The sequence below is a fragment of the Molossus molossus genome, unplaced genomic scaffold (assembly GCF_014108415.1).
Source record: "Molossus molossus isolate mMolMol1 unplaced genomic scaffold, mMolMol1.p scaffold_m16_p_5, whole genome shotgun sequence".
Lineage (NCBI taxonomy): Eukaryota > Metazoa > Chordata > Mammalia > Chiroptera > Molossidae > Molossus > Molossus molossus.
The window spans coordinates 107,724,231-107,737,821 of NW_023425388.1; the positions used below are offsets into that span (position 1 = coordinate 107,724,231).

The 13,591-nt window shown below is 42.3% G+C and overlaps 2 protein-coding genes across 3 annotated transcripts in view; both read left to right on the forward strand.

The window, feature by feature from the left end:
• The window catches only part of PLS1 (plastin 1), a 137,984-nt gene extending 131,743 nt beyond the window's left edge, over positions 1 to 6,241 (forward strand). The window contains exons 15-16 of the mRNA XM_036243672.1: positions 5,413 to 5,537; positions 6,059 to 6,241. Of these exons, the coding sequence (XP_036099565.1) occupies positions 5,413 to 5,537; positions 6,059 to 6,194 (261 nt within the window). The 3' untranslated portion in view covers positions 6,195 to 6,241. The remainder of the gene's footprint in view (positions 1 to 5,412; positions 5,538 to 6,058) is intronic.
• Positions 6,242 to 12,503: 6,262 nt separating this feature from the next.
• Positions 12,504 to 13,591, forward strand: part of TRPC1 (transient receptor potential cation channel subfamily C member 1) — an 82,889-nt gene continuing 81,801 nt past the window's right edge. For both annotated transcript variants that reach the window (XM_036242793.1, XM_036242794.1), the window contains exon 1: positions 12,504 to 13,179. In XM_036242793.1, coding sequence (XP_036098686.1) covers positions 13,005 to 13,179 — 175 coding nt within the window. In that variant the 5' untranslated portion in view covers positions 12,504 to 13,004. The remainder of the gene's footprint in view (positions 13,180 to 13,591) is intronic.

Below are 13,591 nucleotides of genomic sequence, written 5' to 3' on the forward strand. Positions count from 1 at the left end.
TTCTTGAGCTCTTACTACTAAGTAATATTTCTAGGCAAAGAAGAAGATATGAATATAAGAAATTAATTTGGCCCTCAGAGAGTATTCACCATTTATTTGAAAGACAAATTTGTATGACTGAGAAGGTAACGATACTACAGAGTAAATGATAAAATCCAAAGAATTAATACAATTCTTATTATGAATAAACCTAATTGATTGTTTCCAACTGAATGGTCAGTGAAGAGTGATGGAGACCCCCATGGAGAAGGGGGGATTTGAATTGGTGAGAACAAGAGGGGTATAACAAACCTGAAGGGGTCCATCTTAAGTAAAGGCCCGTCCGAGGTAAGGAAAAATAGTTTGGCTAGAGAGGGTAGTTCCTACGGGATATAGTGCAAGATATGGGCTAGGGTAATGTTGTGGACGAATATGGCCTTAAGGAAGCATATTGGTAAGGACGACAGTGGAAGAAGAGGACGCTTAGAGGAATACTGTTCCGAATGTGGAGAGTGGGATGGGTTGGAGAAATGCTTTAAGTCCGTGGACCGTGCAGGGGAGCTGAGGCTGAACTCACGGAAAGGAAGTGGAGTGAGGGGTGGGCACTGACAATGTTAAGAGTGAATAGTTATTTGCTATTGTAAAAGAACAAGTAGGGTTTGGCTTCTTGATTTAGGGAAGCATAGAAGAGAGAGAGGAGTTAAAACTCTTGATTTGGGGGTTTGGGTAAAAGGAAAGCAAGTGATAAAAATGGAGATGTCATGAGGTACAGCTGCTTTCCGGAAAAGAAGATGAATTCAGTTTTAAGCTTGTTGAATTTCAGGAAGTGAGGAGTTGGATGAACGGAGATGGTTTTTTTAATAATATGTTTTATTAATTGTTTTTAGGGAGAGAGAGATAGAAACATTGATGTGAGAGAGACACATGAATCAGCTGCCTCCTGCCCGCCCCCTACTGGGGATCGAGCCCACAACCTGGGCATGTGCCTTGACCAGGAATCAAACTGGGACCTTTCAATCTACGTGATGATGCTCAATCCACTGAGCCACACCGGCCAGGCAAAAGGAGATACTAAAACTGAGAATACAGACTGGGTGATTAGTTGAGTAGAAGAAATAGTTAAAAATGGAAGAACACAAACACTTTAAGGGAGAGAACTCACCAAAAAAGGTATACTTGAGAGTATAATTGTACTTAAAATTGAGGTGACAGAAACATACTGGAGAAGCACTTGGCATTTAGTAGGTGCTTGATAATAAAAATTTAAAGTATAAATAGTTAAGAAATGTGGCAGTAAAAGCTGAAAATGGTCGGGGTGGGTAGGTTTTCCCCTGGGGAAGGGAAAGCTAAAAGTGGTACTAGTAAGAATCTATTCATTATAATTAAGGCAGTGCTATACCTAGAAATTTCAGAAAAGACAAATTTACCTTTTTCAGTTGCAAAGTAATTTTCCCTCACCAAGGATATAAGGAGGTGATATGTCAGCCAATAATAATCATCATCATAATTGCCATTTACTGAGTTATTTGTCACTATGCTAAGCACTTGACACATTATTTTATTGTTTCTTTTCCCCCCTCAACTCTATAAACAAAAATATGGGCATTAGAAAAATCAAATAACTTATCCAGTCATACAGCTATTAAGCAGAATAGCTAGCTGGATTTCGCACCCAGATATGTGTAACTGCCGGATGAAAACCAAGTGATGGAGTTAATGGCCCAGGGTCTAACTTTGGCTCAGCCACTTATTAGCTGTGTGACATACTGCTCATTCATTCCATAAACACAGGGGCTGGCAAAAGTAGTTATACAGTTGTACCGTGATGTTCTTTGAGTTAATAAAGCTATTTTAATAATCATAACCTTCATGTCTTTCCCCACATGAACAAGTGTACACCTACTTTTGCCCATTCCTATATTCAAAAGGCTTACCCTGTGTCGCTGGTCACTGTGGCTACATAATGCCCTCAAAAAGCTCACTGTTCAGGCAAGGAGGCAAATCCGAAAACCGGGTCCTATGCGGTGTCATTAACATTGTAGGAATTAGCAGATGAAATAGGGAACGCGTGAGGAGGGCATGTGTTTTGTGGAAACCTTATCAGTTTACAGTAGCAGCTGACCTACATGTCTTAAAGAATAAAGCTGAATTTACGTCTCGCTTATCTGTGGGACATTGGGCAAACTATTAATTTCTCTATGCCTCAGTTTTGCCATATTGAAAATGGAGATGTTAATAGTACCTGTCTTCTGAGTTTGTTGTCAAACTAAACAAGTTAACAAATGTAAAGTGCTCAGTAGTGCCTGGCACATATTAAGGGCTCCGGAAGTGGGGCTTACTGAGCTGTGGGTGCTGTCAGCATACAAGGGGTAGCACATGTGGAAAGGTTCCTGTCGAGCTTTTTAGGGAACCCTGGCAGCCACATCCTTTTTTAAAAATTATTTTCACTTTTATTTTCAAAAATGACACGAAAAACAATGGGCTGGAAGGTAGTAATAGGAATGTGTATAAAAAAAAAAGATGGTATAATTCATTATCTTGAAAATCAAGCCAAACTCTAGGCTAATTGTCTTTAAGAGTCTACAAATCTTTTTGATTACGTAAATTCTTTTTTTAATGTTTATAATCATTTGTTTGAGCCAAACCGACAACATATGTTGGAAAGCAAGATTTTATGCTTTATAATTTTTTTATGATTAAGTTAAGGAACGTGGAAGGAAAAATTATGAAAATGTATTTATATACTAAATAAACCAAGGGTTTTACTATAACCCCTTCTCCCTTTGCAAAAGTAAAATGTTGTCCACTGATTATATACAAATCAGAGGAGTTGGAAGATAGGCCTTTTTTCTTGGAAATAGGGAGATAAGGGATCTGATACAATCTTTAAAACTTAAATTTTCATTCAACTCAATAATAATTTTTCCTAAGGTGAATCATAGGGAAATAGGTAGAAAAATTCTTGCTTCCTATATCTAAGGGAAGAAATATTTAAAATACCACGAAGGGTATAAGTTTTCAGCCATAAGATGACTACAATTTGAAGTTCTGATGTATAACATACTATAGTGTATAAAATTTGCTAAGAGAGTAGAATTCATGTATTTCATGTGAGGTGAGGAATCCTTTCACAATGTATAGCATCAAGAGATACACTTTATTTATTTTTTATCCTCACCTGAGGACATTTTTGCATTCATCTTCAGATAGAGTGGGAGGGAGAAAGGGAGGAAGAGAGAGAGAGAAACATTGATGTGAGAGAGACACATTGACTGTTTGCCACCCACATGACCCCAACCGGGGCTGGGGACAAACTACAACCGAGGTACGTGCCCTTAGCGGGAACTGAACCTGGGACTCTCTGGTCCGCGGGCCGACGCTCTAACCGCTGAGCCAAAGCGGCCAGGGCTCAAGAGGTACACTTTAAATATCTTTCAACTTTATTTGCAAGTTATACCTCAGTTAAGCTGAAAAACAAATCAAAACAAACGAACAGTTTTCCCCAAACTTAAAACCCTCACAAATATGTAAATAAGTAATCAAAATATATCACAACTAAGCCACTTGCCTGTTTTGAGTCACCACAGAAATATTATGAAAAGCAAGCACACAGAAATTATAAATTTATTAGAGAGTCATATAAATGTTAAGTTTAATTTCAGAAAGTATAATGGTGTACACTTACTAGAAAGCTTATTAAAAATGTAGATTCCTAGCGCCATCCACAGGCTCAGTTATTTGAGTGTAGGGATACATTTGTGCTTCTAACAAGCACCTCAGATGATGTTCATGTAGGTGGCCTGCAGACTGCACATTGAGAAAACAGTGGTGAGAATTTTTCAGAAATAGAGAAGATGTCAAAAATGCAGATCCCAGCAGGAGATAGACTGAGGGATCCTAATTATTTCTACCCTTCTATTTCTAACCCCACCCCAATGTTTCATATAATGAACATTCCTGAAAATGAAGAAAATAAACTTTTCTGAAACTAATAAATGCAGTGGGTCGTAGATCATGGCCCTAAGAGAGCAGCCTGTTACTCTACTTCATGTGCTTCACATAGTTTCATCAAACATTTATTCAGAATGACATTTGGCTAGAAACTGTGTTGGGTACTTTCACTTATATAATCTTAATAGTCCCAGGCATCCTGTGACACTTCCATTGCAGTAATTAGGAAAGAATACTTTTGGCTTCAGGTAACAGAAACTCAATTTAAAGTGGTTTAAACTAAAATAAAAGGTACAGAACAATAGCAGAAATCCAGAGGTGTGGGAGACTTCAGGGTTGATTGGGCCAGTAATTGAAGAATGTCATTCAGGACTCAGGTTTTTGTCTATCTCTGCTTTGTCTGCTAAAGTGCCAACTTCACCTAAAGCTGGTTCTCCTCTTGGTCACAGGATAGCTAACTCCTGGTTACTCAGGTTTTCACATCCAGGGGGAGGGCTTGCTGGCTTCCCATGACTCTTCCCAAATAATAAGGGCCGCACATTAAATTAAATTAGGCCCAAATTAAATCAATGTGGCTTAGACTAGTGTTTTTCAAACTCTTCTTCACTGTTTATTATTTACCCAAGAAGTCTTTTTAACATTTTCTTCCTAAACTCCCCTCCCACATGACATTTTAATAACCTAGATATTACCGTATGTCTGCTTTATACATAAAAGAATAACTTAATCACCCCAATCTCAGAATGCATGGCCTAGACTAATTCAGGTCACCCCAGGAGTTGTGGATGGGGTCAGCTTTCCTTGAAGCACATGTCCATGTGTGGGAGGTATGGATACAGAGCTAAAATGGGAGTTCTGTTAGGATGGGGAAAGTAGTAAGGAGTGGATTCTGGGTAGGCAAACAACAGTGGCCGCTATTCAAGCTGAGAGACAGAACAGATCATTTGTTCAAGTACTGGCAAGTGATAAAATCAGTTTAGGTCAGGATTTCTAACTTCAACTGCACTGCTCTATCTACTGGAATTTAGTTGTCCAATTTTAGTTTGTCTTGGCGGTAACATCAGAAACAGAGAATCTTGGAGTGGGGCAGTTATGGGTTCCAATAGTGATTCTGTACTTACTGGTTTTGTGAAGAAGTCACTTGAGCTCTGTGAACTTTATAGTCTTCATGTTTAAAAGAGAGGTTATAATTTCTTCAGTATTAGACTATTAGAAGGATTAAATAAGCTGAACATGTAAAGCAACAAGAAAAATGCCTTTGTAAATATTAGTTCCTTTCCATATCATCCTCAGGTATGATGACAACTCTCTACACTGAGCTCTGTAAAATGGAAGGAAATGTGTATTTTCAGTGGTTTGTGATGTGTTCTGGTTGCAGAGAAGCTGAATGTTAAGTGTAAAGAAAATTTATAAATTGCGTTCAGCCGTGTGGTTATGACCTTCTTGTCTGAGGTGAACGTTCACCTATTCTTTATTTTCTAGGACAAATCTATTAGCACTAGTCTACCTGTCCTAGATTTAATAGATGCCATCGCACCAAATGCTGTTCGTCAAGAAATGGTCAAGAGAGAAGACTTTTCTGATGAGGACAAGCTGAACAATGCTAAGTAAGTTTTTATGGTTTATAGCAGAACACTGTGGCACTTTAATTTCTTAAATCCATGCAAGTAAGGTTACTGTGTCTTTAAAACTCACATTTTAAAGTATGGCGTCTGTAGGAAATATGATTTAAATACTCACAAACTTAACCTTTTTGTAAAGTTAAATCTTTTTTTTTTTTATCCTCACCTGAGGACATTTTTCCATTTTTTTGTTCAGATAGAGTGGGAGGGAGAGAGAGGGAGAGACAAAGAGAGAGAGAGAAACATCGACGTGAAAGGGACACATCGAGTGGCTGCCACCCGCACGACCCAACCAGGGCCGGGGACAAACTGCAACCGAGGTACATGCCCTTAGCGGGAACTGAACCCGGGTCTCTCAGGACCCCAGGCCGACGCTGTAAGCATTGAGCCAAACTGGCCAGGGCGTAAACTTAAATCTTATAAAAGTATTTCATTCTTTTTAAACTTATATTAAGTGAAAACACGGTAGATAACAAATACCAACATATTTTTCTTGTCTTTTCAAGATATGCCATTTCAGTTGCTCGAAAGATTGGTGCCCGGATATATGCCTTACCTGATGACCTCGTGGAAGTGAAACCAAAGATGGTTATGACGGTGTTTGCATGCTTAATGGGAAAAGGACTGAACAGAATAAAATAAACACTTAATATAATTTTCTGCCACATTTACACATTGAATGCCTCACAGTTTACAGAATTCTGAAATGTAGTGGGTATAAAACCAGAGATTATTTGTGTGCTCAAAACAGTTGTAAAATTCATTAATAAATTCAATATCCTGTTCATACTAGTTAGAGTTACTTGACCTTTTTGGATAATACAACTAATTTACTAGTAGATACTGATAGTAGAATATATTCTTCATCAAGCTGATATTTCATGATTAAATTATTTTCATTTCCTGAAAGTCTCATTAAAACAAGACTAATTTATTCTTTTTCACGGTTCAAAAAAGATCAATACAAATTTTTTTTTTGCAAGTCCTGTGAAACGTGTTTTATGTGTGAGTTAATTTTGACCATAAATGCATTCAAAGTCATAATGCAGTTTGCTTTGTTTTTTTTCCTCTATGTGCAGTGGTCTAAACTTCAACTTTTCTGTGAATTTCTATATTGCCTAAAACTTTTAAGTGACAAGTATTGTTCTATTAACATTAAATTTTTTACATATGAGAACTAGCTCCTGAATAAACTTCAAAGTTCATTCTCTTATGTAAGAAGCCAGAGCTTTTTACTTAAAACTTAGTTTTAACTGCATTGATACTTTACATATGCTAGTTTGGTAATGACAGGCAGCATATATATATGCTGGGAGGATGTTATTAAAGAAGTATGTGTATGTATATATATTTTGCATCTGAGTTATCTGGGTTTTCTTAAACATTATGTATAATTGGCAAGACAGTCAACCATAAAATATTTGTCCCCCCACTGAGTGTACTTTTCAGTTTGTAGATATTTGGTACATGAAAATTTCTTTTAGAAATACTCATTTTTGATGTGCATATAGTTATTTTTGACTGACTTCCGAATATTTATAGCCAAACATTGGCTAGAGGATTTCAAAGCATATTGACACTATAATGTTAGCTTCATGTTACAGATGCTAATTTTGATCTCTACTGAAGCCCTAAATAATTTAGTACATGCCCACTGAATTTCTTTAGCAGAAAGTAACACAAAGCTACTATTTGACAAATCATTTTCCTATATTTTTTCCACAACCTCCTACAAGTTGGCAGTGTTTGATTTATGCTTGTGTTACTTAGGAACAGCTAAGCCTGAGACCTATTTTTGTCTGAATTTTTAGGAGTAGAAAGATTCTTTGCTGACAATTGAATTCAGTTCACCTTCCACTGTTAGTGCCAGGGAAACTGCTGTGCAACAGAAATGCTGTCACTTTATGTCACGTGAATGAGAAGTCTGATTTCCCTTGTTACCGCTGATTAAAACATACATGTAGGTAAGACTGAGACTGCTCATGTGTTTAGAATAGAATTTTTAACTGAAATTATCAACAGGTGGAACTACGAAGCATATTCTTCTACAAAAGAAATTTCCTTTCCTTTTATATTTTGATGATTGTTTTCATATATGACAATTAAGATATGTTCTTGCTCTTTAGTGAGATTATTTAAATCATGTTTCCCCTTTTCATTTTTTTTCACCATTACATTTACTGTTTTTCGATTTACATGAAATTGAGCACTTCAGCATGTTCTTTTTCCTTACAAAGTATATTTAATAAAAATTCTGTGTATGTACAAATGTGTATTTATTTTATTTAAAGAGAATATGCAACCTTGAAAATTAATATATCATAAGGTTATTTGCCAGATAAGAGAAACTAAAAACTATTAAAACAAAATTCCTAAATACTAGTTAGTAAAACTGATTGCTAAACTAATTATTATGACAAAAAAATTTTATTAGATTATTTTTTTAACATGAAGAATTTTAGTAAAGACCAACTGCATATTACTACAATTTAGTTTGTGGTGAATTATAGTGACTCAATCAATTTAACAACAGATTTGTCTATTATGATCCTGGGATTGATGCCATTACATAACCTGGTTATTATTTAACAGGTAAGGAGTAAAGGAGAGACTAGCTAATTTAACACTCCAGGTTTATTCTCCATGATTGACGGGGAAGGGACTGAACAAAGGCAGTTTAGACGCATGCCCAGTAATGTGTGAGTGACTTGGGAGGTGCCTGTCTGTCTGTCACACCTGGGAGTGAGTCAGTGGCCAGAATAGGTATGGTCACTGCAGGCACACAAAACCTGAATATTTAATCTTCTGAACAAAGGAAAGCTCGCTGTCTCTCCCTTGCTTCCCGCAGAGGACTCCTGCCTTGTGGGGCTCCCATGCCCTGCATTCGCCATGTGGCCCATGGCCATGTGGACTCCATGCAATGGATTAATGGACTGAATCTGAACTGATCCCACGTTGGACCCAGTTTCATCATGGAGAGAAAGCACTGGACTCTTGCTCTATTTCTAGGTCTACTGAATCCACAGCTGTGTGTTTTCCAGGACCGAGTTAAGGGAACTGGACGTTACAACCCCAGGAATATAACTCCACACCAATAAAGACCATTCACATGGGGGTACATATATTCTTTCTGATTGGTGTTTCAGGCTTCTTATATGTACCCCCATGTTTACAGCAGCACTATTTACAATAGCTAAGATCTGGAAACAGCCCAAATGTCCATCAGTAGACGAATGGATAAAAAAGCTGTGGTACATATACAGAATGGAGTACTACGCAGCTATAAGAAAGAAAGATCTCTTATCCTTTGGGACTACATGGAGGGACCTGGAAAGTATTTTCCTAAGCAAAACAAGTCAAAGAAAGAAAGACACTTATCTGTGGAATATAATGAACATAACAGTCTGAGGAATGGGGCAGTCCTAGAGACGTGGAAGTGGGGTACAGACTGACAGTCCTCAAGAGGGGGATGGTGGGGGAGAGAGAAACCACAGAACTTATATGCATGTATGCATGAACAATGGACATGGACAACAAAGCTGGGGACAGGGCAGGGAGGGAGTGGAGGGGGGAATCACTGGGGGGAAAAGGAGAAACATATGTAACAAAAATTAATTAATAAAAAAAAAAATCAGTAACAACAACAAAAAAAAGACCATTCATTCTCCTGTGTGAGTCTCAGAAAATTCCTTTTCTAAAGATATCGCAAGAGCCCCACTCCCACAAGTGTTGGAGAGATCTGGCCCATTCATCCCTGCTGCCAGAGAATCAAACTGCTCTCTTGCTAGTGGGAGTGGGGTTCTTGGGGCGCAATCGGAGTAAGCATATTCAGAAGCCCCCATGGGAGGATGAGACATAGTAAAAGACTTGATTTGTGTGAAATTACATTCCTCAGTTTCCAATGTCCCATTTCCCTCAAGCCAGTCCTAAAAGGGGTACCTGGGGCTTTAGTAAGGCCAAAAGCAAAGCCAGAGTCCAGAGTTTCTGTTCCATGATACAGTGGGGTCCAGATCAGGATCAGTCTAGATTCAGTCCATCAGTCCATTGTATGGGGTCCCATGTGGTCATGGGCCACATGGCAAGTGTAGGGCATGGGATCCCTGCAAGCCAAAAGTCTGGCTGAATGTGAGTGAGAGAGACAGACAGACAGACAGACAGACAGCTTTCCTTTGCCTAGGAGATTAAATATCAGGTTTCACTCTTACAGTGACCAGGCCTGTTCTGGCCACTGACTGGCTTCCAGGTGTGACAGGTAGGTACCTCCAAATCACTCAGACTTTACTGGGTATGCGTCTAACCTGCCTCTGTCCAGTCCCTTCCCCCATCCATCTGCAGGGAATAGACCTGGAGTGTGTTAAATTAGCTTGTCTCCTCTTTACTCCCTTCCTGTTAAATAGCCAGATTATTGTGATGGCATCATTCCCCCGAGGAAAAATGGAACCTCTATAATCATACAAAAGAGAAGTGGGTGAAGATCTTTGTCTTTGTAGCTGCTTCCTGCTGTCACAGAGGCTAAACCTGCTCATCCCAAGGTTGAGAGGCTCCCCCTGTCAGCAGGGAAGAGGGAAGCAGAAAGGGAGTCTATTCAGGAAAGAGGGATTCTGCAAAGTCAAAGTTGGTCTGGTGTTCCTGGGAGATGACATGTTGGACAAGCTGGCATCCTTGTATTCTGGAAATGACAAACTTGACAAGAAGGTTCGAAGGCAAAACTCAAGGAGACTTACAATAGACCCTGGAGATTCAGCCAAGAAAAATGTTGAGTTTCCTGACCTCATGAATCCTAGTGAAGAGAGACGGATTATAAACAAATAGGAATTTAAGATAGTGACACATGCAGAAACAAAAGTGTAATGTGATAGAGACTGACTTGGAAGCTGGGGTGAGGATTATTTTAGTTTGGGTGGTCAAGGAAAGTCTCTTTAAGGATATGTATTCAGACAATATGAATGACAAGGTGGAGCCAGTTGATAAATGTTCAGCAGAGGGAACAAGCAAAAGGCTCTGAAGCAGGAAGAGTCTTACAAGCATTTTAGAAAAAGAAATAGGTAAATGTGGACTAGAAGAGAGTTTGGTGATGTAGATAGGGTCTACTCTACTTCTAGGATTAAATCTTAATCCCGATTTTGTCCTCTCCTTCTGAAGATGCAGATGGCTCTCCTTTTATACCTGTGGTTTGGTGAGTTGCTCTGAGTAATGTGCTATTTCTTTATCTTGTATTCCATTTTTCATTATAACTCCAGCATTGATCTCCATATTACGGATGCAAATAAACAGACCATATAGGGGATGTTAAAATACCCTTGCTTTATGCTGGATAAAGAATGTACCAGAGAGGCAAGAGAGAACAGTCTACATCTGAGATGGTTCCAAGACTTCTGAGGAACAGGATGCAGTTGCAACACTGGCTTACTTTGAAAGATGAAAAGCCCTCTAATACTTTGGAATGCCTGGAGGTCTATCTGCTATAGTAGGTTGGAATTCCTCTGAATCTAAGAAATTAACCCAGTCCTTGCTGAAGTCCTATGGGAATCACCTAAACCTAGAAGCTTGAATAAACTTAAAAGCGTGTGTATAGTTTGGAGACATCAGAATTTTTACCCTCACACACTGGAACTTTTGAATGGGTCATGGTTAAAGTGGTTCTGCTACTGAGTAAAAATTTTACTGTGTAATCTCACACATAAACCCGAACAGGTACTACTGTGTTCACTGGCCACAAATTTATACTGAGCATCTTTGACATTCCACCAAATACACAAACTTGTAACCGAATTCAACAGTGTAGAATAGGAATAGAGATTTACAAAAAAAAAAAAAAGTAAAATGATTCAATAGATAATCCACTATTTTGAAGTCAACACATGAAAATGTTGGAAAGGTGGACAATCTTGTCTAATAGGGCCTCTCAGAGCAGATTTAAAGAGGGCTTTGGATGATGATGAAGATATATTTAGGAAGTTTGGGAGTTGGTGTTGGCAGGGACAAAATGGAACAAATCAACCTGAATAGGAGATATGTATTTCCCTCAAATATAAGACACTTCGAAGTACATTTATGTATTGCCTTAAAAACCCACAGCCTCTTCACACCAGGATATTTTCCCATTTATCCTCAGAGCGGGAGGGAGGGAGGAAGAGAGAGAGAAATATCATGTAAGAGAGAGACATCAATTGTTGCCACCAGCAGACCCCAACTGGGCGGGGAGGAACCACAACCGAGGAACATGCCCTTGGCCGGAGTGGAACCAGGACTCGCTGGTCCGCAGGCGGATGCTCAAGTCCCCGGGCCAAACCGGCCGGACCATCCTGGGTTTTAAAGGTGCAAGAATCTGCTTTAAATAAAACCTTAATTAAGAAAATAAATTATTCAAGGAAGTAGCACTTACTATGCTTCAGTTAGCGTTTGCCTAAATTGCACTCATCTTTAAAATCAGATTTATAAATGTGAAGACAAAGAAACCACGGAAGGGCTGTGATGCAGAGCTGATCCTACGTCACCCGTGGTTACGTATCAGCACACCTGAATTACCTGCGGATAAATCCATCAGGAATGCTAAGCCCATCTACTATCCCAAACGAGGTGTTCAAAGAAGTCTTCAGAAATGCGGGGGAGCTCGCCCAAGGAGAGTGCGTACACACAGACACGTCGGGCCGCGTGGGCGGCGGCGGACTCAGGAACGTGAAATAACCCGACAGCTCCACGTGGGGTGTCACTGAACGTGCGCGGGCCGCGGCTCAGTTCACCATCCCGCCACACACTGACCGCGCGCGGGAGGCGGCGCGGGGCTGCCTGGGCGCCGGGGGTCCCAGGGCGGTCCGCTCCTCCTCCGCTGGGAGCCCTTCAGCGCCGGCGGCCTCGCCGGGAGCGGTGGGCGTGGCGACAGCAGACCCCGCCCCGTCGACAGGCCCCGCCCCCGCGGAGTCCGGCCGCCGCAGGCCCCGCCCCGGCGTCGTCGCTAGCCCGGAGCGGAAGATGACGTGAGGAGAGTGGGAGCATCTCCTGGGGGCGCATTTTGGCTGGCGGTTCCCACGGTCCTGGACCCCGACGTGCGCGGAGTCGCTTCTCCGAGCTTCTCACCCACCGCTCTCTCGTCCTCCTGCTGGGCCGGGCCGCCCCCCGCGCGGCCCCTGCGGCTCTGGCACGGCCCCGCGCTCGGCCGCCGCCCTGGCGCCCGCCACTCTGTCGTCCCCGGACCGGCGCGGGCCGGCTCGGCCGGGGCGCAGGCGGCTGGGGAGGGGCCGCTGGCCCCGGGGCCGCGCTGGCGCTGCCACCGATCTGGGGCTGTCAGTGGAGGGCGAGTGCTGGCTGCCAGGGGACGGGACGCCCTTCGGGGCCAACGGGTCGCGCGCGGAGGCGGCCGTGGGAACGACCCATCCCTTCTCCGGCCCTGCGGCGGGGCTGGACTCGGGGTCTGGGCCCCCGTCTCCTGGCCTGCCCCCGTCTTGGGGCGCGATGATGGCGGCCCTGTGTCCGAGCACGGATCCCTCGGGCGCCTCCTCCTCCTCCCTGCTTTCTTCCCCATCCTCCTCTTCGTCGCCGAACGAGGTGATGGCGCTAAAGGATGTGCGGGAGGTGAAGGAGGAGAACACCCTGAATGAGAAGCTTTTCTTGCTGGCGTGCGACAAGGGTGAGAGCTCGGCCCCTCCTCCGCTCTGGACGCCCTTGCTCTCCACACCCTCATCCTCCCCGCCGCCTCGCTTGGGGTCCTCGCGCAGAGCGCCTGTCCCGCCGCCCCGCGGCCTCCCGCGCGACCGGCGCCGCCGCTGCCCTTTGGGTGCGGAGCTGGCGGGCGGGAGCAGCCCGCGCCGCCCCCTAGCGCCGCCCCCGGGCCGCGGGAGCCGTGCCCTGTGCTGGCGTGCGGTGTAGGTAGCGTCGTGGGGGCACAGACCCTAGGATTTTAGCCCAGCCTCTGCTGTGGACCACCTGAATGACCTGGTCTCTCGCGGGGGGCTTCCCTTCTTTCTTTTTGGAAGCCCAAGGGTTTGTCTAGTAAGAAAATTCCGTGACCTTGCTTAAGGTGCCTGGTGTTTATGGGCTCT